The 25,886-nt window shown below is 44.2% G+C and overlaps 1 protein-coding gene across 1 annotated transcript; it reads right to left on the reverse strand.

Moving 5' to 3' along the window:
* Positions 1 to 689: 689 nt before the first annotated feature.
* LOC138304236 (zymogen granule membrane protein 16-like) lies at positions 690 to 14,687 on the reverse strand. Its single transcript, XM_069244127.1, has 4 exons — positions 14,598 to 14,687; positions 13,326 to 13,381; positions 4,779 to 4,911; positions 690 to 1,214 (listed from the first exon to the last, which is right to left on the reverse strand). The coding sequence occupies exons 2-4, from the start codon at positions 13,378 to 13,380 to the stop codon at positions 869 to 871; spliced, it is 534 nt and encodes a 177-aa protein (XP_069100228.1). The 5' UTR covers position 13,381; positions 14,598 to 14,687; the 3' UTR covers positions 690 to 868.
* Positions 14,688 to 25,886: the final 11,199 nt, after the last annotated feature.

The raw sequence follows: 25,886 nt of genomic DNA on the forward strand, positions 1-25,886 counted from the left end.
TTTGTGAGCTTTGAGGAGTCACATGGACCTCATGTTGTGTTATAAATATCAGTTATATAAGGTAACACTGTTTGTAGTCCAGAGGTTCCTTTTACAAACCATTTCAATCTGCTACTTCACTGTAATTGGTTCAGTTGAAATGAACTAAGATTACAATTTCCCAAATTAATCAGGTCACTTATTGAAAACTCAGGACTGAAACAGTGGTGTGACAATGAGGGATACCGTAACCCGTTTCTCTGTTTTCTCTTCCTTCGCTCATATGAACATCTCAGTGGCGCAATGAAACATGAGCCCTCCCCCCACCCCCGGCCGCAAAGTAAATGGAGGGACCCCCTCCAGACTCAGTCAGGAGCACCCAGGCAAGGGTACAGTGCTTAGGTAGCACCATGGAGCTCGGGTCCTACCTCACCACAAGGGTTCCGGGGGCCTATGTTACGCCACTGGAACAGCTTGGTCCTAGTGCCATAGATGCATGGATGCTTGTTATCCCGTTCCTTTAATACCAAGAACTTAACTATCTTCTTCCTATATAGGATAATTATGTCTGACATTATAAAACACACAGTAAGTCTGGCTCACGAATAGTAAAATATTGTAGGTTGACCAGGGGTGCAGTTTAGGACTTCTCCATTATTCCAAAAGATGCATGCCATCCCTTTGATTAGAAACAAACAAATTCAGAGACGTTTTGACAGTGCATGGTATTTTTATTTGGTTGGATGACATTGGTGGCCTTAAAAATTTGGCAGTACACAAAGGACGTGACTTGGACCCACAATTCTGGTGTCCTTCTACTACTGGCCAGAGGTGGACTCAGAATACACTTGTACAGTTTGCAGCCATGCAAAATTGTCTGGAAAGGCGATTAGCTGCTTGGCTTTTTGCCTTCTAACGCACAGTGGACGCAGTCACCATACGGGTTGCGGTCCCAGTGGAAACCGATGCTGTGGATGACAGAGGAATAACGCCCACTGACATATCGTAGAATTCCATTCTGGTGGAGTGGGAAGTCATTGAAGCTTGTGCCGGAGGGCTGGCCAAAACGAAATAGGCGCCCCCTGTTGGTGAGGAAAGTCAGCTCATTGACGTAGGAGGCAAACTTGCCTGAGGCCTGAGTGATATACTCACCAGGGTGCAGGTTCACCTCCAGGAGGGTCCCTGCAGGGTTGCCATAGTATTCACTCCACACATTGCCATACTTTATCTGGATACTGTAGAAAATGGAGAAAAAAAACAGTCATTGAAAGGTAACCACAGGATGGCCCTCTTTGAACTTCCTGCATGCTTATCTAAACCTCAGCATCATGGATTTTAGTAGATTTTTACATGTAGCAGTGTTGAATTTGTGTCGGTTAGGGTGGTCTCCAGCACTCATTTTTGGGGAACAACACTTATCTTGCATCATCTGACTTTGACCCAGAACAAGAAAGAGAAAAGCAGAAATGGGAGAAAGAAGGAGGAAAAGAAAGATGGCAAAATACTGACAAACGAATCAGGAAGAAATTGAGACAAACCTGCAAGAGTGAGACAATTGAACAAGCAGCCAGATTTACAAAGGGTTCACACCATGTCATGCAAAGTGACACAGACTCTTGCACGGATTTTCAATTTAGCACAAAGGACCATAAGAATGCAAAATTTGTGACCAGTATTTTTGTGACCAGTGTGGTGATATGCAAACCGACCCATGGAGTAATAGGTTGCTTCACAAATGACTGATTCCTAGTGGTTTGGAATTCTCCCTATCTCATGAATAATAATGAGGTAGGCAGCAAATTGCGAGTAACTAGGAATCGCAGCCATCATAGGGTGGTAGCCTGCTGAGGGCAGCAGACCACCATTTCTGTGATTGATTTAAAATAGAGCATTTTTTTTTTTTAAGTGCAACTCATTCCCCATTTTTTTTAAAAACCTTTATTTTTTAGCTTTATTACCAAACAATACAGCAGAATTAACCATAATGAACAGTACAGAGGCTACAAGTCACGTTATGTTAGTAATAGTAGGTGGCATCGGTCCAAACAATAAAGGCAATATACATGATGACCCAACTGGTACAACACATTAGAAGGGGCAGTAGTGTGGGTACAGAAAGGAAGGTTCCAAATGGGAGTGCTATATTTGTAACAGAGACAGCAAAAGGGACATGAGAAAGTGGAGTGAAATTCAAAGGAGTCATTCATCAAGCCGTACGTGGGGACTTTGTGAACAGGGTGCGCATGGGGGAATTCTGTGCAAGTGGCGGCGCTGTCAGGAGATAGTTTCGAAGTGACTGCCCTATATCTTTAGGCCTTGAAGTTGGTGGCTGCAGTGTTGCATAGATTTCAGTAGTAGTATCACAAAAGAACCTATCATAGAGCCAGGCTGACACAGTAGGGAGAGTACCTCTTCCCCAATAAGATGCCATCTGTGCCAAGCACGCGAAAAGAGAAGCAGGCTGCCAGAGAACCTGCTTAACACCAGCAGGACGGGTGGTGCAAGGGATTGGCGACAGAGACCATATGTGCTGGGAGACTTTCAGGAAGGAAACCGGGGCAAATGGTTAAGTGTGGTAACCACATAGGATGTAAAAAATGGTTCACTGCAGGGACTTATGCAAAGGGTAAGAGCAGGAGCTGGGCACAGACTCATTTGAGCACAGTAGCCTTTTACGCTAAACTGGTGGGGAAAGAAGACCCCACTAATACGTTCTTGTGCAGGGCAGCCATGAAAAGGTGGAGCAGGTTGCAACCCAAGCAACAAGACAAGAGGCGCCCAATAGATTTTGATATTTTGAAGCAATTATTAAAAACACTTGCTGAGGTGTGGGTGGATGAGCATGAACATCTGTCATTTAGACAGCTTTCAGTCTGGCCTTCTCCAGAGCATTTAGAGTGGGGGTGTTGGTAGTACCGGCAGGAGAGTCAGCTGGGGCAGCATGTCTGCTGGGAAAGGATGTTATGTTTGGCCAGGATTGGGTGGTGATACACCTGAGGCGCTCAAAAACTGACCAGTTGGGCAGAGGAAAAAGTTCACGGCTGAATTGCCTGAGCTTAGTAGGCATTTCCATGTATGTTTGTTGAAGGCCTATGTAGGCAAAGGTCCCACCACCAGATAAGCCGCTTTTTCAGCATAAGGATGGCTCCTACCTGAGCAGGTTCAATTTTGTTGTGGTCATGAGAATGGCACTGGGAAAAATCGGCCTCAACCTCAGCAGTTACGGCTTGCACTTTTTCAGAATAGGTGCAGCAACCATGGCAGCAGCCCATGGGCTAGAAGAGAGGCGCATCAAGTGCATAGAGCGCTAGTAATCAAAGGCTTTTAAGGTGAAAGTTAAGCATTCCAGCTCCTAATCTTGCTTCTTTCTCAACAGACCCGTGAGGGGAATGCCCGTACAACGTGAATCGTGGGACATTCATTGGTGTCCAGAGCACAGAAGTCGGCAGAAGAGCGGAACGCTTATTGGGGCTTATTGTTGCCTCACACAAGTGTGGTTTGGTTAGGACAGCCAGGTATGAGGCGGGCGCAGCTGTTGCCAGCTATAACCTTCGTAATCAAATGGAAAGATGGCCAGGGGCAGTAGTTATACATCTGGGTGGAAACAACCTCGCGAACATGGGTAGAAGACAGCTGCAGGGGCCATGACAGCAGGATTGGCGGCGGTAGCACGCCTGGTAAGTTCGGCTGAGGTAATATGCAGCTAAACATTACAATGTCCAAGTTGAGCCGGGCTAACGCATGGGGTTTGTGAGGCATGGCCTTATCAATCTGCAGTCGCCAGGACATCGAGCTGCAGATGGGGTACAACTGTCAGGCGTGGGAACTGACATGTTCTTGCTTAATATAGTAAGGGAGCTGGAGAGTCTGGGGTTCTCCTAAGCAAGAGGGAGCTGCCAGCGGTCAGGAAACTGCAGGCAGTGTGGCGGAAGGGTGCTGTCAGCAAGGATATAAAGTGTTCAAAAAATGAGAAAAGTACGCCATAGCACCTCTGGGATGCCTGACAGCAGGGGCGGCAGAGGGCAAACAAGACTTGGTAAAAAGGGGCAGCGGCAGACGGGCATGGCACATGTGGCCTGGGCAGAAATCAGGACCGCCCATAAGGACTTGGCAGCAAGGCAAGCCTAGCCCCCGGCACACACTGGGACTTCGATGAGAAGAGCATACAATAGTTGACGAAAGGACAGGTTGCATAGGTCTTATGATATACCGCCATTTCGTGTGTTGTTTCTCGCATGAAGCCTTGGTAATTGGCAACATCGGCATAAAGCAGGATCGGTGGCAGTTACTAAAAAACATGGTTAGGCCAATAGACCAACGCACTTTTTTATTTATTTATATTTTTTTTTACAAACTACCGTACCAAAAATTACTTGTGTTCTGCACTTTGGGTTATGAAGCAGACTGATGTGACTACGTAGGTTTGATACTGTGCCACTAGGGTATGTCAGTGCTTACTTGTCAGACTACTGCCATAGCCCTCCAGTTCAGAGTGAGTCAAAAATAAGGGCGATGGAGAACGAAGCAGGGAGACAGCAAGCAGAGAAAGAACTGAGGTGTGCGATCTGGAAATAGTGTGACCAATAATGACGCACAACATAATAAGGATTTCCTTTTCCTACTAGGAAGGGGAGCGGGTGCCAGCCGGAGAAAAAAGAGTGCAGGAAGTATGTTCGACATGGAGAAAGAAGGGTAGAAAGAGAAGATGGCAAGAAAGAGTTTGGAGTGTGGTTAAGTAGTGACTGTATTACACGTTTCCCATTGCTTAACATCATGAAATTCGAAAATGTAGAGCTCACCCAAGGATGTGGCTGGGATTCTCACGTATCCGAAGGGCTGTGATTGGTCCATTCAAATGTGGTCCAGAGTAGGAAAATGCAGTTCCACCGCCAGCTCCGTACTCCCCGGCAAAGGAAGAGGATCGACTCTGGACTACAAAGCACAAAAAAGAGCTTTATTTGCTAAAAGTGCAATATAAAAAGCTGTCGGCACCTAAAGTCTTCACATACGCCATGAGCAGTAAGTATACTGCATTATTCTCATATGGGTTAGTTACATTATTGTTCAGTATTCCTATGGCAGTGAAGTGTACTTGGTAGCAATAGAACTGTATTACTTTAGAAACGGCCCATTTACCTACTGATAATCTTCAGTACACAGAGTCCATGTGGCAGGTGAGGATATATGATGAGATCGAGGAATCTCCCCTGAGCAGTGAAAGAAAGAAAATGCTACACCCAAACTTGAGGCACGAGAAGTCCTAAAGAGAACATAGTGTATGTTGGGGGCTGTAGCACTTCCTGTTTCATGGGAGAGCAGCTACCCTCGCATGGGTAGGCCTAAAGAGGAAGTCAGGATGAGCTTGTAATGCTTTTGATTCATTAGAGTACAGTTGGTTAAACAAAACCAAATTCTGAACATTTTTTGACACCAGGGTGGACTCTTCCTTTGAGACAGCACGGGCAGGATATTTTTTAGCCATTTCCAAGCGCCCAAACTAGCATTCCTCTTTGTGTATTGTCCCAGCTCAGGGAAGCTTGTGAAAAGTCATTTTATATGAGGCATAGTTTTGCTCTGTATTGTTTTACAACATTTATACAGTGCTTACTGCCTGCATGTGGGGTGACGAAGCACTTCCCTTTGTGGGTAGCACACTACAATGAGAAGGGTGTGTTGTATTGTATTGACTTTGTTTTTGTCCTACGTGGAAGTGTTTCCATGTCCATGTCATGCATAATGACCACTGAAGTGTGGTTAGCATGTGATGGGACACAGCCCTTAGCAGTGCGATGCATGAAGAAGGGTGAGAGACCTGTGCACAATATATGGTTTTCGGTATGTTAGCATCTTTGAGCAGCTCTGCAAGTCCCTTATGAAATTTCACATGATCGTACCTCACTTACTACTTTATTTCTCTGGCCTGTCCACTCTGAGCCATTTTGTTTATGGTCCTGAGCAAACATAGTTTGGGGAGAGATGCTGAGGCGATTTGCTGGAATGGTCTTTGTTAATATCATCCCATTTATGACTGTCATTGTGAGGGGTCAAGAAGCAGCCAATATATGTAGCTAGTTGGGGCCCATGGTGGCGGACTAAATTAACGTCCTCTGTTGGCCAGCAGCATGTGGCAGACCTCTTCAGATATGACATAACTTTTCAGTTGGTGAGGAGTGAAACTGTAGATGTCAAAAACTCTTTTAATACATTTTAGCAGTCTAAAAGGCACTTGTTTGTACGGTGTGACAAAGCTACATATTTTGTTCTGTTTTAATTTCTGCATTTTTGTCACAAAAATATCCATTATTTTGCCACACAATTCCATTTGCTGTACATTTACGGATATAATTTTGTTCTGACGCTATCTTCTGATATTATTTATTTAGAGTATACTATTAGATTTTTTATCTGTTCGTGAGATTCACTGAAGCCACTCCTTTCGGAAGTCTGTGCGCTAGCTTTGCAGTGGTGTTGTGGACTTCAATCATTTCAGTTCATAGCAGTGTGCAATTCACACCCCCTCTCTTCCTGATCATGAGAAATGCAATGCAGGATAAATATTTCCCTATGTGTAAAGCGTTTGTTCCACTGTTGCTTTGTAGCTTATAGAGCAATGAAAGAACAATGTTGTGGTTAATTGCATTTGTTTCCGGATGTAATGCAGATTTCAGCTTGGCTGGAAGAACAAAGAGTAAGTGCTGGACCTAATTTTGAAGTCTAACGGGAAAGGCTGTCATTTACGTTCACACTGGGTGTATTGTACTCTATACATCATTAAAAAGGTGTTGGTTCCGCCTCCTTCAGTCATTGTCTTCTTTAGCTGAAGAACCTTCAGCCATTGGCAGACATATTTTTGATCAGCACACAGGAGTTCTTCAGATTTTCCTTCTTTCTAATGGCTTTTTGGGTGCATCCTTCTTCCTCTACTGGAATGCATGAGACACTATTTACACCTGAAAAGTACGATCTGTCTCGACATATTTTGTTCTGTATCTCATCCATTCATTGCACACACAGAGTGCCCTTTTTAATTGGTTTGTGATGCACCTATGTCAATGCCTTTGTCTGTTTCTGTTTTGGTCTCCATGCGCTTTTGAAAAGGCCTTGATAAATACAACTTATTAGAGCTCAATGTGAGCTGTATTGCTTCCAAGAGGTTGCACTTTAGTAGTTTTTACTACGTTTGAAAATTATGGGCCTGATTTATCAAATCTGCCTTGTTACAAGATCATTATATCCCATAGCACTTGTAATACAGCAGATGGATCATCTGCCACATTTGTAACAGTATACCATCCGCCAAACTCTAAGGCCCATACTTGTACTTTTTTAACACTGCATTTGCGTCACTTTTTAACAGTGCAAAGTTACAAAATGCAATTGTATTTTGTAAGTTTGCGCCGATTTTGCGTCAAAAAATGACGCAAATGTGGCACTAAAAAAGTATAAATCTGGGCCTAAGTTGGGCACTATATAGTTTACTGCTGTTAAGTACATTTTATGTAAAAAGGAAATCATTTGAACGGAGTATGTATTTCCAATCATGCTTTAAAAAGGCTTTCTTTAATGGCAGAACAGAAATTAGGAGCACCAGCAGTTTTCACTATCCCCAGAAATGTAGCACTGTACAATGTAATGCAGTACTGCACCATGCTCTTAAAACAACGTAACTGTAAAGAGGTGATCTTAAAGTCAGGTAAGGGTTACTCAGAGTGAGTTAGTGTTTCATTGGTGAGGTAGACACCTATACCTGACTGAAAATTCCTGCCTGCGTTTCAAACTCACCAACCTGTTCACACATCCCTACCAACCAGTCCTTTACTATGAACTTGTAATAACATCCCACAATGTTTAGAAATGTGGAAGTTTTAATGCATCCATCTCATAGTGGGGTACATTTTGCACTTAGGAGAAAAAATAACCCGAACTGTAAGTTACAAGAATTTGATTTGTGGGAGACTGTCATATCCTTAGAAAGGTATGGCCTTTATTTCTTATTTGAAGTAAGGTCTAACGTCAGAACGTGCCTGTAATAAGAAAACAAGTGAGTGTTCGCCTGTGATTTATAGAACTGCTTCTGTAGTTTAGAAAGTGCTCTCCTCCTGCCGGCACCGCCAACACACATCTCTCTACTGTTATCACTTATCAGCTGAGGGATGAAGGAAGCGGCTTCCTTCCCACCGCTCTGTTAATTGTAATTGTCAGGCGGCTCCTCAGATCTAATTTAACAGATAGAAATCATTGCAAGTGTCAACATCGAGCACTGTTATTCAAATCACTTTCCCAGTATGAAGGCTTCTGAGGCATGCTGGTGGGGCAGAGAATGCCTAGCGACTGATCCTGGAAAGGAAACACAATGTTCTAGCGTTCTTTTTCATTTCATGGAGGTCTCTATGGAAATGCTGACTATAAACCATTGCACGTAGATGCTTCCTGTCTAGAGTGGCACAATGAGCAAAAAATGATTCACTGGAAGGTGACCCAGAGTAATTACCGAGGCTGAATTATTTCAAGCGTTCCACCTATCACTCTTATGGGCATATTGAAGAACCACTAGCGCCTCTTTGTGCCACATTTGCGCCATTTTTTTTACGCAAATGTGGCCCAATATGGCTAAAAACACTGCACCATATTTACAGAGTGGCACAGTGCATGCTTTGCACCACTTTGCAACCTCTTGCACCACATTATGTCTGCACCAGGCATAATGTATGCAAGGGGGGCTATCCAGTGCTAGGGGACAATAAAAAGGGCGCAAAGGAATCTATGAGATTCCTTTGCGCCATTTTTACCGGCATTTTTAACACCTGCTTAGTGCAGGCGTTAAACAGATGTTGCCATTGAACACAATGGGCTTCTGGTTGCTTGGCAGGATTAGCATCATAATTTTTTAAGCTAACCCTAAAAAGTGCCAGATGACCTTAAAAAAAATTACACTAGTCACCCTAACTACTGCCATGATGCATCGTATTTTAAATATGGCTCTACCATGGTGGTGTTAGGGGAGCACTAAGGGGTTCAAGAAAAGTGGTGCTGCACTATGTGTAGCACCACTTTCCATAAATATGCCCCTTAGTTTTTATGCAATCCTCAGTATACACAATTCTAATAAAACACTTTCTAGACAGAAGTTTAGATTGTTTTAAAATGTAATTATTTGACAGAGACAAGAAAAGACACTTACCTTACATAATATTATATTTTAGGTCATTGAAACACTTCTCTTCATTTACAAAACTGCCAACATGTGGGTGGTTTTGTAAGGAAAAATAGCTTATTTACTTTCAGATACTTCTCTCCTTATATATGGAAACCATTTAAGAGGCTACATACTAGGAAGAACAAAAATAACGGTAGGTAATGAGGTTACTTTTAGTCGTCCCAGAGTTGTATACCATTATAGAGGAACTTGGCTTGTGACCATGAACTTCTGTATGATCGTGGAAATCCTCTTTGACTTGTAATATTCTGATTGTGTGCAGATGAGTGCACTTTACCTCATATTCTGCATGTCACCATGAAGCTGCATGATCATGAATAGCAACAATCCCAAATGCTACAGAAATATGAATCTACTTGCATTATGCAGGACAAAGTATCCCCTGCTGAAATATTAGAAGGATATTGCAAGTCACAGAGGCATCCAATGATCATATGAAGGAACGTGAAAGAAGGCCAAATTCCTTTATAAGGTAATGGAACTCCAAGGAGGCTTGCAATATCCTTTAATGTGTGGCAGACAGTATTTTATTCCACATGTGACATTGTCACACCATCACCCTTCTCACAATCAGCTTCAATCATTGGCATTTTGCTCATTTAAGTTCAGTGCAGACATGAATAATAAAAGCAAAATCTGCAATGTGAAATTAAACCCACCAAAAAGCAGTTAGTCATTTTTTGCAAAAAAGAATTGGAATCACTTTAATGTAAGTCAGGTTAAAACATGCTGTGGCTCTGATTGTGTGGAAACATACAAACAAAATACCTCCCCTGCAATGCCCTTTCCTACAATGCCCTATAAAACAAGCATGTTGCCATAAATATCTACTCTATGCTGATTGCTTTTTCTTTCTATAAAACCATATCCGAAGAAGATAAAACAGTTCCCATTTTCAGTGTTTAAACCGTGGCTGTAATTGTGCTCCATGACGTCCGTGGCCTGCCTTGGCCTTGATTGCTGTTCCTGATATTAAGCATTGTGATATCAGGACTCAGCTGTAAGAACTTATTACAGTTGAGCAGATACTTCATTTTATCACAGGCATCTAGAGATGTCAAAGTGTGCCTGTAATTAGGAATTCAAACAGAGGATTTTATATTGGGAATCTAGGCGTCCAAGTATTGTATTTTTAAAACATATGCCAGAGGATACTACGTATTTGAATGGGTCTTTTAAAGTTTGGTGACTGGGAATCCTTCCGATATGGCAAGGCATTTTCACAAAAAATCTTTGTATTAACATAGCAAGATGACTTGAGATAAAAAAAAAAAAAGGTGATGCCTTGCCTGCAACCATGTTATCACACTTGTTTGACAATGTTTTTATTTTACAGAAACAATCCCCGCACCCACTGAAGAAAGGGGGTTATTTTTGTGAAACAAACAGCAATAGCCCTGGCATGCTAAATGGTTTTTCCTGGTGCCTAGAAAGAAAGAAGTGCCCGATGGCAGACGAGAGGAACAATTTGTTTTAAATATGTGAAGAATTACTGCACTTTTTAAAACAAAATATTGAATGAGTAATCTTTTGCTGAACTAGTCAGTTATGGCAAGCACCTCATGCATCTCAACACAGACAAACTCATACACCCAAACAGCCGATAGAAAGCGAGCGAGGGTCCTGTGGGCTGATTCAAGATATGATTGACAATGTTTCATGCCAATGACTGAAGGATCCTGGGCTGAACAATGTACTGGCTTAAGGTGGATGGCTCAAGACCCACAGTGCATGTGTTTGTGATTATTATATATTTAAAAAAAGATCTTGGTTTTTACCAGCCCTAAAATGTTGGTCACATGACTTTATAGGGCCGTATTCCTGTTGAAGCCCATGGCATGGCTCACTGCCAAGTGACATTTACCTGAAAATGCTGCCAGTTTGGAACATTATATTCTGTTCCTGGACCAATAGCGTGCAATTGGCACATTAAAAGGACAGGATTCCAATGGCACTGCAGTGCATTCAAATTTACAGCAGCATTCATGTGCATAATTTAAGTCTGTATGTTTGACACAATAAATAAAGCCGGGCCACTGGAATTCTTCAGAAATTCATCATCAAAGTATGCAGCGATTGACTGAATGCGGCAATGTGAAAAAGGCTAGTTAAACGGTGTTTTTGTGCTTATAAAGGCAATCGAGCAGACTTTTCTACTGCATTGTTATCTAGATATCACAGCTTTGTTGTAACATGCTCAGTATCTATTTAGAAAATACGGCGTTTTTCCTCAGAAGAAGAAATGTGCGCATCTTCTAGTTAGCATCCACAGGTTATCCTCCATGGGGTACAGATTTATTGCAACAGAAGCCGGCCAAACAATTTAAATTCTTGTCATGGCATCCAGGATTTAAATCTTTGTTCTGAATGCCAGCGTGAGATGTATTTTGTGTTTACACCGGGGAGCTGCCGGGAGCCTCAAAACCCTCCACTCCATGACAGTTAGATATTTATGTGAACGTGTGAAGGCCTCAGTAAAGCCACAAAACACAAAGATACTAAAGTTTGGAGTTCTTTACAGTTCACGTGTCCCTTTGAAAAAATGCTGCTTAAAGAACGGTGAGATGCAAATCTGAACTTTTAAACAGAGACTTTAAAGGCTTATTAGAAACTAAACAACCCCCAACTGTTGTATCATACAAATAGTTAAATAAAGCATTCAAGCTGGTGATAATGTTTTGGTGGGCATATGCTACATGTTTGATTTGTTAATTGTCTGTACTTAGCATGGAGAACATGCGAAGATACTTGAATAAAAATGTATCCCATTCTCCGTCTTACATAAATGCGTCTAAGATGTGGTTTAATAATATTTAGTAAAGCCAGACCACACTAGCTGTCTGACAGCCCATCCACCCGCACCTGCCAAACACAAACATATCAGGAGCACCACAGGCGACATACATATGGCATATTAACAGTAACCTCATCCAAGTAACAAAGTAACGCCTATTCACAAACTCAATACAGGAACCAGGTTCGAGGAAAGCAGGCAATATTTGCAGAGCACCAAGAGTTTGCAAAATATCACCAAAGTAAATAGTAATTCCCTTGAATTTAGACAGAACACACTGATAATAACATAAAGACTGAAGGTAATGAATCTATCCACCCACCAATATAACCATCTACCCAACCATGCTTTTATCCGTTCATTCATCCACTGCTGACGTGTGTGTGTATTATCATCAATGCACGGGGTATGGTCAGTAATTTATGTGCATGGAGGACTGTCTGTGTTGCTCTGCGTGCATCTACCACTACATGAGTGTTATTTGTGCATGGGCGTCTGCAAATGTGTTATCTGTGCGTATGTGTCTGGGTCTCTGTTGTTTTGTGGGAGTTTCTCTCTAGGGGTGATGTCCTGTGTGCATGGGTGCCTTTATCCAGAGTTTTACGGCATGGGCAAAGTGGGCTCTGGCCCAACCCCTCAGCCGTTCAGCGGGAGGGGGGGTTCTGATGGGGACGCTGTGTTCTGCATAGTCTTGCCCTCATGACATTGAATATTTCTTAAACAGTTTGTTTTAAATAATGTTTTCCTTTAATTTATTTTAAATGAGGATCACTTATGTGACTCATTTACAGGCATTTTGCAGGGAAGTGTTGTGTTTATGTTTCATGCAACATCCATAAAAAAGTTATTTTTAGATCAAAACAGGTCCTCACATTTGAGAAATGGGGGAGCTAGAAGAGGGTAGTGACACAGCGATGATTTGCAGTAATATTAGTGAGCTGATACTGTATTACATCATTGAAAACACACAGCACTTTCACTGAATATTAAATGTCAATACGTTTAGAACTTCGACGAGTGTGCCTGCCACTGTCAGTGAACTAGTCAAATAGGGCATGAAAGAGCTGAAATCGGATCATAATTTTAAAACTGTTCCAAAAAGGGCTCCCCAAAATACGTTTGGCCTAGGTTCCCCAAAATCCTGAAGATGTCCCTGCCTGCACCTACACTGGTCTGTATACATTAGCCTCTGTATGAGAGTTGGTTTTTGCCTGCATGTGTGGATGCCTATAGCGAAGTTGCTACGTGTCCATGTGTAAATGTGTGTATATGTGTTTGTTTGCAAGCTCTATGATAAAGGCATGCCTATTAGCTTTGGCTATGCTTGTTACTTACTGTTAGCAGCAAATGCAGACTCTACCAGCAGGAGGGAGGCAAGCAACACGATCATCCTAGGGACAGAGCAGTGGAAATAATGTTAAAGACAGTGGTGACCAATCTATAGCACCATATTCTTTCCATTTGCCCCTTTCATTCCACACCACGCAAACGTCAGGTCTTTGTTTTGCTCCCCTATTCACAACCACTGGCCCTGAGCAAGGGACGCTTGCCCCACTGCTGTCCTGCTGTCTGTTCTGGGCATTTTCTGTGTGAGGGAAGCTTGCACTTCTGCTGTACATGATTTGTGTAAGCGGGAAGGTTTCTCAGCTACCCATGCTGCAAATGCAGGCACACGTGTTCCATGGGAGTGATGCACGCATTGCTGCCGCACATGCTGTGCACATGAGGCTTGTGAGTAAAGCTTGTGCTGCTTTGGATTAAGGTTTTAGTGTTGACTCTGTCCCTGGAAGATTAGGGCCTCATTTATGAGGCCCTAGCAGCACAATGTGCCACCTGAGTGTCATTTTTTTGATGCTCCGGTGGTGCAGTGTGGAAGCTCATATTTACAAAGCCACATAAAGCATCCTTGCATGGCTGTTCCTGGCCTTGTAAATATGGACATCTTTCACCTATACCACTGCGTGAAAAGGGCGTTCCATGGGTGTTTGGGGTGTTCCCAGGCCACACTCATGGAACCCGAAGGAATCTGACGTATTCCCAGATTTACAAGCCTGCAAATGTGTCAGATTCCTAGGCCAGCTCAGGGGTGGAATAAGAGTGACGCAACGGGGAGAAATATCTTTATTTCTCCTCTTTATTTCTTCTTTCTATTTGTGCTGCGTTCTGCAGCACACAGAGAAAGAGGAAAACACCTCTTGTGATTGGTTTTGTGCAGGAAGGTGTCCCTTTTTGCATAAAATCAATCATCCCCACACACAGGCACTCTTGCACCATGGTGTAAGGGTGCCTGCATCGGCGCAAGGCAGCAATTTGTGCACCAGCACAGGGGGAGAGGACAGGAATGCACTGTATCTTGTAGGTACAGCACATTTCTGCCCTTTCTCAGTGGCGCAGGGCGGCACAGCAAGCTTACTTGCTGCAGTGCCCAGCGCCACTGGGCTTGTAAATGAGGCCCTGATGCCCGCTGTGTATCTGTTTTCTGTGTTTTGACACAGATAACTGACTTTCAGAAACTGGCACCTTTGCCCTCGTCACTAAATTGGCACAGAGCACTTAAAAGTAAGCAGTTTAAGCCATAAGAGTAGTGGTAGTTTCATAAAAACTCACCTGGCTTTCAGAATGAATCCGATGCACTAAGGAAGCAGACAGTGACGTGTTTCAGTCGTTCCTCCGCCACCTCTTATATAGCCCTCTGTGGCACCTATAGACGGGGCGTACAGGATATGCTGTTGACATCTGAAAGGCCTAGCAGAATCTGCTAATTACACAGCTGTACACACGGGTGGGTCTTTATTGCCCAAGGCACGTGCTCTGAGCAGACTCAGGAGTGTGATTTATGACCAAGGTGTGAACGGCATTTCACCCCGTGAAGAGCAGATGCCAAGTGTGAAGCTTCCCGCTGCCTTCTAAGCACTCAAAGGCTTGGAGTGACTATAAACGTGGTCACAACCAGGTCTCAAACTCAAAGTCAGCGTGAAAACTCTGGCGTTCTAAGGGCACCAATCTAATTTCAAAATGTAACTCCATTTGAATATTTAAAAAAGCAAAGAGTCGGTGTCTGCACTGGCCGGACTTGTAAAAGGAAGGAGGCGTATGTCTTCTGAATCCTAACACTAGTACCAGTGGTCAATTTGGAGGGACCATGACGATCAACCACGTACCAAAGTTCGTTATTTGAGTCGCCGATTTCCCAGGATCCGACATATAAACATGCTCTTCAACTTTATAACTCGAAATCAGCTTATCTGTCTGTTGACTGTCCACTTCGATAGGACTCCTACAGTCTTGTTATCTGTCTCCATTTTCGTTGACATTTGTATTTAATGTGTAACACATAACAGCTCTATTAATGATTTTCACCACTCTAGATGTTTATTTTCGCCTCCACACAACTATTTATCTTACGTTTTTTGCACAAATGTATTAGTACTGACAGGTACAGTTCTATCCCTCCAAATGATAAATGCACTCCATCTTGCCTAAATATCTCCGGACAGTCGTACTTTATCAGTGGGAGATCCATTACTGCTACTACCAACATTTTACAGAAATCTCCCGTTTCTCTGTTCAATTCTCTTCTTTCTTTATCCCCTGCTGATGCTTTCCTTGCTTCTTTCCACACTCCTGTCGCCAGGAATCGTGTCTACCAAATCCTGCAGCCCAGTAACATTGTTCCTATGGGTATCAGGTCTGCTTTCCTCAACTTCATCAATGGCAGTCTTGCCCTTTGTTGTAAGAAGCTCTCTCTGATATCTAACATCACCATATTAGAACATCTTTGTTTCCCTTTCCAGTAACTGCTCATCTCATCCCCGCTGTATCTAACTGTGTCACCTATACTTCTCTCAAGCATAAACCTATTGGTATGCCAAAACCATTATTGCTTGCCTTCTTTCTCACCTATTGTACAATGAAAAGTCTGCATATCCAAATCTCCAGTACCACTCCTTCTGTTGACCTGCTACCTTAAAAACAACAAATATGACCACCATTCCTTTCATTCATGCCCACTGCTGTCCCTCATATACACCCTGTACGTTTCTGACCGCCATCTACCTAGTTTCATAATCTCTTTCTTGTTTAATCCTATCCTTAATTCTTCTGTGGCTGCCCAATGTGGAAGGAATGTGTTCCAAATCCTTTCTCATTCAACCCACAACCCATCAAACCCTTTCTCTAGGCTGCCAACAGTTCTCCTTCTTTCACTCTTGTTCCATTCCTATGTGTAAAGAAGCTCTCTGCTGCTTTCTGCCTGAGTTCGCTACATTTTTTCACTCACAATGAAATGATACATCCTCCCGCTCTCCAATTTTCTTAGCCGTACTTCCACCCCTTTGTATTTTTGACCCGTTTTGCTGTTCTCTTGTTACAAACATGCAAATTTCATCAATTTTCAGCTTAATACATAGCAAACCATCACTTCCTTTTCTCTGAAATACCTCAGATATCCTGAACCCACTAAAAACATGACAAGTACGGCATTCTGACCAAATTACATTCCCATTCCGAATAGCATATCCTACTCAACCGTCCACCTGCCCACCTGCTGCCTCACTATCAACAAAGTTATCGGCTTCTACATCCTGCCAACATTATTTTTCACATCTCTCCTTCTATTGGCTCATAACCCCAAAGCATCTTCCAGAGGAGCTGACTCTCTGCCAAGTAGCCTGCAATTGAGCCAAGCATCTATTAAACATGCTGAGCACGGATTGTGCCATATGTGCTTCCCACTTTTTAATTCATTAAGCATCACAGAATTTAAACTTTGTCCCACTAGCTATGAAGTCAGATCATGCTGTTCAATAAGTAGCAAACTTTGACTTTGACAATGACACTTTCAGTGGTTTTTCTATGGTCAAGCTTCCAACTTCCACAGTTTCTCTGGCGCGATGGTGGGCCAGATATCCGTTTCTAGAGCCAGCCCATGGAACCTCATCACTGTGAACCATGCAGTGCATCAGCCACATTGTTGCTCATACCAGGTACATGTTTTGCTTGCTTTACAATCTTCAAAGCCAACCATTGTAGCATCACTGCTCTCAACAATTTACTCAGGCATTTCACCTTCATAGACAATTGTTCAAAGCCTACACAACTGCTTCATTATCACTCAATAATATCATCCCACTATTGCTGACCTTGTGTTGTCAGTGCTCCAGAGTCACCAGGAAAGACTCCAAAATGAAATGTTATACCTTTTCTCCGGCCATTCTATCGGCCATATTTCAGGGAACTACGCACTCTTCCAGTACACCAAAACCAGTTGCACCTGATGCTTTCTAATTCACTTCAAACTGCCAGTGACCCAACTTTGCATCAATCCTGCCGTTACTCTTGAGCAAAAACCTCCTCCTAAGCTCCAACTCCTTCCTCCCCTATTTGTTCAGTCTTACTTTGTGATGCAGTTGTTGCATAACTTTTGTCACATTTGCCAGTCTTATGCAAAACCTCTTCCTGGTTCTAAATATGTATTTGCTAAATTAAGGTGTCCCAGTAGATGATGTACTTTCTTCAGTTCGCTCTTTTCCAATCTCTTTATCTCACCCATCTGTTCTTTTAGTTTTGTCAGTATTTCCAAACACAGCCTACTTCCTATTCTTATTGAGTTCAGCTCTATATTTTTGTTGGATGCTTCCGCAATCTTCGAGAATTAATGTCAACATCCTTCTATACAAGTTTTCACCATTATCAGCTCCTACACATAAGAAGTTGTCAAGTTGATGCAGTGCTTCATTTGAAACATGCGGATGGTGCAATTAAATGTGTGAGCACAGAATACTGAGGCAACGTAATCCTGAAGCCATCTCGGGCCTCTTTAATCCATTTACAGCCACTCCTGTCCCTCCAGCTCACTCTTGCAGCTTTCTACTTTCTCACTTTGTGACGCGTTTTCGTTTCTCTCTTCCTCCATCTTTTCCATATGTGTCTTTTGCTCGCAGTAAATGCTTGAGGCAAAAAAATAAGTGCCAGCCTTAAAAAATAAGTGCCGGTGCCCCACACCGGAAACCACTGGCTCAAATTTAACACTGAGTTGATGCAAAGCCGAATCTATTCCTCCTTTCCTCCTCACTAGCTATTATAGGAATGTTCTAAATCTTTCAAAAACTGAACACAATACTGAATTACACATCGGCATGGCTTTGTCCACCTACATGATACTGTCAACCTGCATTCCTAACAGCTCTATTTGGGTGTAACAACTACAATCTAAAGTCAAATTTTATCACAATTAGCCATCTCATCTCCTCTTCCACGGCTCCTTACCTCGTTTATGAGACTGTTCACACTGGTGTAAGGTACCCTGCAGTTTTCTCTCCTTACGAAGTCATTTATTAACCCCCGTTCCCTTCTGGCTATCACAAGTTGCCCAATAATCTGAACCCTCTTCTCTCCTTCTTGGGAATAAGGTGCAAAGGTTGTATAATCAGTTCATTTTTCTGCACGAATGAAAATTGACCACTTCTTTCTTAATTTTTATTAATGAGGTATTTTTCATTCTGTTAATTGATGTGCAAATTATTTGCCCCTCAGTTATATCTGGGTGGTGCTCCAACCACTTTTCCAGTATTTCCACTTTAACCAGAGTATTGGTCCTTTCGAAAAGCCCATTTTCTCCCCCTTTTTCTCCTTTATCGCCTTTCCGGTTTCCTTTGGCAGTTGCCATGCATTCTAGCACTGCATGCCTCCCTGCACTCTTAGGGGCATAAATATACTCTGTTTGCACCGGATTCGCGTAATTGTTTTAACGTAAATTAGGAGCAGGCTTAACTCGATATTTATATTTTGACGCTAGACATGTCTAGCGCCAAAATATTGGAGTTAAAGTAATTTTTTGCCTGTGGAAAACTACCTTGTGTGAATAAGATGCAAGGTAGGCGTTCCCGGGCAAAAATGACTCAAAGGCCCTAGCGCCTTACTTATCCTCCCCTGCATAAATCACGCACGGGAGGAGGAGGGGCTTAAATAATGGCGCTAAGCCTTCTTAGCACCATTATTTAACGCCTGGGTCAGGGCAGGCGTTAGGGAACCTGTGGACCTTTTTCCATGGTCAGAGACCATGGAAACAGCCCACAGGTGCCCTTCCCTGCCCCCAGAGACACCCCCACCCACCCGGACCCACACCTGGAGGACACCTAAGGATGGGGGACCCATCCCAGGTAAGTCCAGTTAAGTATTTCTTTTTTTTTTGCAAAGTGCTATTGGGGGGGGGGGGTAACCTGGGCCCCCCTACATGGCACTGTGCCCAATGGCCATGCCCAGGGGACCTAAGTCCCCTGGGCACGGCCATTGGGCTGGGGGGCATGACTTCTATCTTTACTTAGATAGGAGTCATGTCCATGGGGGTTGTGCGTGGAAATAATGACACTAATAAGGTTAGAGTATTTTTTTTTTACTCTAACCTGACTAGTGCCATTCTTCCATGCACAACCTCACATTTCCCCTACTTCTCCCCCACCCGGTTAGCAGCAATAATTTTGACGCTAACTGGGCCTTACCGCCGGCTAGTGTCATAGCTTAAATATGACACCTGGCTGGGGTCCAGGAATGATGCTAGCGGCGGTATACTTTTTGGCGCAAACATGCGCTAATGCAGGCGTGCGTCAAAAAATATAAATCAGGGGGTTAGTGCACTTGTGCTTAAGCTTGCAGTATTGCCTTGTGCATGAACCTTTGTTCTAAGCCCAGCATGCTTCTCTGTAAAATCTTGCACCCTGGTTGAGGTGCTCTGGAAAGAGAAGCTAGCATGTGGTCACCAAGTATCCACTTTCCTTGTGCCTCATAACCAATGGTCTTGTGGGTGTCATTAAGTGTAGGATTAAGTTATTGTCTAGCTTGCCCCAAGTCACGCTCTTTTCTTTACCTCTCATAACTCTGTATTTCTCTTCTGACATAAGCCAGGCTGTACCTCCAAAACTGCTATCTGCCTGCTTGATGTATTACATTCATGCACTCCCATAAGCACACACTTCACGCTGGTTCCTTCTCACATACTAGACTGGTGTTAAATTTTCGATAGTTGATGACAATTGTGCCCTCTTTGCTATTTGCCTCTCTCTTTTTCTTTGAACTCTCTTTTGACCTTAATTTTCCATGCAGTTTTTTAAAAACATCAGTATATTTCTTCCCCCATATTTTTTGTGATGAATGGTAGGTGAGACTCTAAGGGCTTCTTCCTTCACTTTTCTGAACTTTTCTTATCCTTCATCAATTATCTCACTCTTTTCTGCCGCTTTATTTATTAATTCTTTAAAAAGTCCTTCCACTCTTTCTCTTGTATTTTCCCTCTGTAGAACTTCCCTTGTCTGCCTTTTCTTGATTCCTTTTCTCCTGAGTAATTGCTAGTACTCCCACCAACTTCATCTGTATTGCTCTCACTCATTCGTTGTCCTGTTTACCCTGTCACCTTCCCTTACACACTAGTCCCATGTTTTAAGACACATACTTTGGAATCACCTTTCCTCCCGATCTCTGTCTCCTTCTGTCTGTCCCCTCCTCTCGCCAACAACCTACCCATGTTATCCTCTCTGGCTTTGCAACTCTTCACTGTCCTTTGCTTTCTCACTTCCACATCATCTTCTTTCATCACCCACTCAAAATCTTGTCCCTTGCTCTCAATACACTGCATTCTTCCACCTAACTCACCCCTCTCGTTATGCAATATCTACTCTGGCATCAAACTTTGAGTATCTTCTCCTGACTTCCTCTATCTTGTTCACTAATCCATTGCTTCCCTCCTATCTCTTGCCTTCCCTTGATTTTCTCCACAATGGTTTCCACCTCTCTTGTCCTTCAACATATCCTCTCCTCATTTCTGGATATCCTTCCACTGCACTGATGGAGCCTGCTCTGTGACTCTCTCTCTCCTCCACTCTACTTTCTCCATAAGATTCAACATTCTGTCTCCGCCACTGTCTCTGCTCCATGTCAGTGAAACCCACTATCCTATGATTAGCAGATTGTCTAATCTCTTCCATTTATCTGTCTTCTCCTCCCATATCCTCAGCTGTGCAGTCACTTCTACTCACTACTCTACTTTACCTCAACTTATTATTCTACTCGACCACAGAGAAAATTTTTCTTTCTCTTCCCACTTCAGTCACTTCTTGTCCTTACTGTGTCAACATTACTTTCTCCAGGGGGTGAGACCTGGAAAACCAATATGGCGGATGCTCTCTACTTGAGCTCCGTGTAGTATCTCCCACAACCCGGCATTTATCCTGTGAATCGCTTGCTTGCAACCCACACCCGGAATGAGATGATGGTTGTGTCTCAGTGTGACTGATGCCAACAGGGAACCTGAAAACATGCCCTGCTGTTGCTGAGCTGCAGTGTGTAGGAGGCTGGACTGGCTTGTAGTGAGTACCAAGGGGTACTTACACCTTGCATCAGGCCCAGTTATCCCTTATTAGTGTATAGGGTGTCTAGCAGCTTAGGCTGATAGATAATGGTAGCTTAGCAGAGCAGCTTAGGCTGAACTAGGGGACGAGTGAAGCTCCTACAGTACCACTAGTGTCATATGCACAATATCATAAGAAAACACAATACACATATATACTAAAAATAAAGGTACTTTATTTTTATGACAATATGCCAAAAGTATCTCAGTGAGTACCCTCAGTATGAGGATAGCAAATATACACAAGATATATGTACACAATACCAAAATATTCAGTAATAGTATTAGAAAACAGTGCAAACAATGTATAGTTACAATAGGATGCAATGGGGACACATAGGGATAGGGGCAACACAAACCATATACTCCAAAAGTGGAATGCGAACCACGAATGGACCCCAAACCTATGTGACCTTGTAGAGGGTCGCTGGGACTGTAAGAAAACAGTGAGGGTTAGAAAAATAGCCCACCCCAAGACCCTGAAAAGTGAGTGTAAAGTGCACTAAAGTTCCCCAAAGGACATAGAAGTTGTGATAGGGGAATCCTGCAGGAAAGACACAAATCAGCAATGCAACAACGATGGATTTCCAAACGAGGGTACCTGTGGAACAAGGGGACCAAGTCCAAAAGTCACAAGCAAGTCGGAGATGGGCAGATGCCCAGGAAATGCCAGCTGTGGGTGCAAAGAAGCTGCTACTGGACAGTAGAAGCTGAAGATTCTGCAGGAACGACAAGGGCTAGGAACTTCCCCTTTGGAGGACAGATCCCTCACACCGCGGAGAGTCGAGTAGAAGTGTTTTCCTGAAGAAAGACCGCCAACAAGCCTTGCTAGCTGCAAATTGTGCAGTTAGGGTTTTTGGATGCTGCTGTGGCCCAGGAGGGACCAGGATGTCGGCAATTGCGTCTGGGGACAGAGGGGCATCGAACAAGACAAGGAGCCCTCTCAGAAGCAGGCAGCACCCACAGAAGTGCCAGAACAGGCACTACAAAGTGGAGTGAAACAGTGCTCACTGAAGTTGCACAAAGGAGTCCCACGCCGCCGGAGGACAACTTAGGAGGTAGTGCAATGCAGGTTAGAGTGCCGTGGACCCAGGCTGGACAGTGCACAAAGGATTTCCGCCGGAAGTGCACGGAGGCCGGAGTAGCTGCAAAAGTCGCAGTTCCCAGCAATGCAGTCTGGCGTGGGGAGGCAAGGACTTACCTCCACCAAACTTGGACTGAAGAGTCACTGGACTGTGGGAGTCACTTGGACAGAGTTGCTGGATTCAAGGGACCTCGCTCGTCGTGCTGAGAGGAGACCCAGGGTACCGGTGATGCAGTTCTTTGGTGCCTGCGGTTGCAGGGGGACGATTCCGTCGACCCACGGGAGATTTCTTCGGAGCTTCTAGTGCAGAGAGGAGGCAGACTACCCCCACAGCATGCACCACCAGGAAAGCAGTCGAGAAGGCGGCAGGATCAGCGTTACAGAGTTGCAGTAGTCGTCTTTGCTACTTTGTTGCAGTTTTGCAGGCTTCCAGCGCGGTCAGCAGTCGATTCCTTGGTAGAAGGTGAAGAGAGAGATGCAGAGGAACTCGGATGAGCTCCTGCATTCGTTATCTAAAGAATCCCCAAAGACAGAGACCCTAAATAGCCAGAAAAGAGGGTTTGGATACTTAGGAGAGAGGATAGGCTAGCAACACCTGAAGGAGCCTATCAGAAGGAGTCTCTGACGTCACCTGCTGGCACTGGCCACTCAGAGCAGTCCAGTGTGCCAGCAGCACCTCTGTTTCCAAGATGGCAGAGGTCTGGAGCACACTGGAGGAGCTCTGGGCACCTCCCAGGGGAGGTGCAGGTCAGGGGAGTGGTCACTCCCCTTTCCTTTGTCCAGTTTCACGCCAGAGCAGGGCTGAGGGGTCCCTGGACCGGTGTAGACTGGCTTATGCAGAAATGGGCACCATGTGTGCCCATGAAAGCATTTCCAGAGGCTGGGGGAGGCTACTCCTCCCCTGCCTTCACACCATTTTCCAAAGGGAGAGGGTGTCACACCCTCTCTCAGAGGAAGTCCTTTGTTCTGCCATCCTGGGCCAAGCCTGGCTGGACCCCAGGAGGGCAGAAACCTGTCTGAGGGGTTGGCAGCAGCAGCAGCTGCAGTGAAACCCCGGGAAAGGCAGTTTGGCAGTACCCTGAGCTACAGACCTGTGGGATCATGGGATTTTGCCAACTATGCCAGGATGGTATAGAGGGGGCAATTCCATGATCATAGACATGTTACATGGCCATATTCGGAGTTACCATTGTGAAGCTACATATAGGTAGTGACCTATATGTAGTGCACGCGTGTAATGGTGTCCCCGCACTCACAAAGTCCGGGGAATTGGCCCTGAACAATGCGGGGGCACCTTGGCTAGTGCCAGGGTGCCCACACACTAAGTAACTTAGCACCCAACCTTTACCAGGTAAAGGTTAGACATATAGGTGACTTATAAGTTACTTAAGTGCAGTGTAAAATGGCTGTGAAATAACGTGGACGTTATTTCACTCAGGCTGCAGTGGCAGGCCTGTGTAAGAATTGTCAGAGCTCCCTATGGGTGGCAAAAGAAATGCTGCAGCCCATAGGGATCTCCTGGAACCCCAATACCCTGGGTACCTCAGTACCATATACTAGGGAATTATAAGGGTGTTCCAGTAAGCCAATGTAAATTGGTAAAATTGGTCACTAGCCTGTTAGTGACAATTTGAAAGAAATGAGAGAGCATAACCACTGAGGTTCTGGTTAGCAGAGCCTCAATGAGACAGTTAGTCATAACACAGGTAGCGCATTCAGGCACACTTATGAGCATTGGGGCCTTGGCTGGCAGGGTCCCAGTGACACACACAACTAAAACAACATATATACAGTGAAAAATGGGGGTAACATGCCAGGCAAGATGGTACTTTCCTACACACCCCCCCCCCCCCCAAACGAAGGACAATAAGACTAGCCATGACCTGATGAGTCTTCATTGTCTAAGTGGAAACATCTGCATTGGAGTGGCTACTCCCAGGTCTATGTTCCACTGTATAGTCCATTCCCTGTAGGGATATGGACCACCTCAACAATTTAGGATTGTCACCTTTCATTTGTTTGAGCCAAAGTAGAGGTTTGTGGTCTGTCTGAACAATGAAGTGAGTGCCAAACAGGTATGGCCTCAACTTCTTCAGTGCCCAGACCACAGCAAAGGCCTCCCTCTCTATGGCAGACCAACGCTTTTCTCTAGGGGTCAACCTCCTACTGATAAAAGCAACAGGTTGATCCTGGCCCTCAGAATTAAGTTGTGATAGGACTGCCCCTACTCCTAATTCAGATGCATCAGTTTGGACATAGAATTTTTTAGAGTAACAAGGGCTTTTCAGGACAGGTGCAGAGCACATGGCCTGCTTCAGCTCCTCAAAAGCTTTCTGACAGTTTGCTGTCCATAATACCTTTTTAGGCATTTTCTTGGATGTGAGGTCATTGAGAGGGGCTGCAATGGAGCCATACTTCTTAATGAACCTCCTGGAATACCCAGTGAGGCCTAGGAAGGCTCTCACCTGAGTCTGAGTAGTAGGGGGAACCCAATCTATAATAGTTTGGATTTTCCCCTGAAGTGGTGCAATCTGTTCCCCACCAACAAGGTGTCCCAGATAAACCACCTTCCCCTGCCCTATCTGGCACTTTGAAGCCTTGATAGTGAGGCCTGCCTTTTGCAGGGCCTCCAAAACTTTCCATAGGTGGACCAGGTGATCATCCCAGCTGGAGCTAAAGACAGCTATATCGTCCAGATATGCTGCACTGAAAGCTTCCAGCCCTTGCAGGACTGTGTTCACCAACCTCTGAAAAGTGGCAGGTGCATTTTTCAATCCAAAAGGCATTACTGTGAATTGGTAATGGCCTCCAATGGTTGAAAATGCAGTTTTTGCTTTTGCATCTTCTGATAATTTGATCTGCCAATACCCTGGAGTCAAGTCAAAAGTGCTTAGATACTTGGCAGATGCCAGTGTATCTATGAGCTCATCTGCCCTGGGTATAGGGTGAGCATCAGTTTTGGTTACCTGGTTGAGACCTCTGTAGTCAACACAAAACCGCATTTCCTTCTTTCCATCCTTGGAATGAGGTTTTGGTACAAGTACCACAGGAGAAGCCCATGGACTTTCAGAGTGCTCAACCACTCCCAGTTCTAACATTTTCTGCACCTCTTGCTTTATGCAGTCTCTGACATGGTCAGGCTGCCTATAGATCTTACTTTTGACAGGCAAGCTGTCTCCAGTATCTATAGTGTGCTCACACCAAGAAGTGGTACCTGGCACAGTAGAGAAGAGTTCAGAAAACTGACCCAGGAGATTTATGCAATGGTCTTTCTGCTCAGCAGTAAGACAATCAGCCAAAACTACACCTTCCACTAGAGCATCTTGTTCTGTGGAAGAGAAGAGATCAGGGAGAGGGTCACTCTCTTCTTCCTGTCCCTCATCAGTTGCCATGAGCAGGGTGAGATCAGCCC

The sequence above is a fragment of the Pleurodeles waltl genome, chromosome 7, assembly GCF_031143425.1.
Source record: "Pleurodeles waltl isolate 20211129_DDA chromosome 7, aPleWal1.hap1.20221129, whole genome shotgun sequence".
Classification (NCBI taxonomy): domain Eukaryota; kingdom Metazoa; phylum Chordata; class Amphibia; order Caudata; family Salamandridae; genus Pleurodeles; species Pleurodeles waltl.

What these genes read in the sequence shown, in the direction of transcription:
- LOC138304236 (XM_069244127.1), bottom strand. Translation starts at nt 13,380, where the DNA reads ATGATCGTGTTGCTTGCCTCCCTCCTGCTGGTAGAGTCTGCATTTGCT. An exon ending in GTCTGCATTTGCTGCTAACA is followed by an intron (nt 4,912 to 13,325) that starts GTAAGTAACAAG and finishes TGTGCTTTGTAG; the next exon opens with TCCAGAGTCGATCCTCTTCC. An exon ending in AATCCCAGCCACATCCTTGG is followed by an intron (nt 1,215 to 4,778) that starts GTGAGCTCTACA and finishes CATTTTCTACAG; the next exon opens with TATCCAGATAAAGTATGGCA.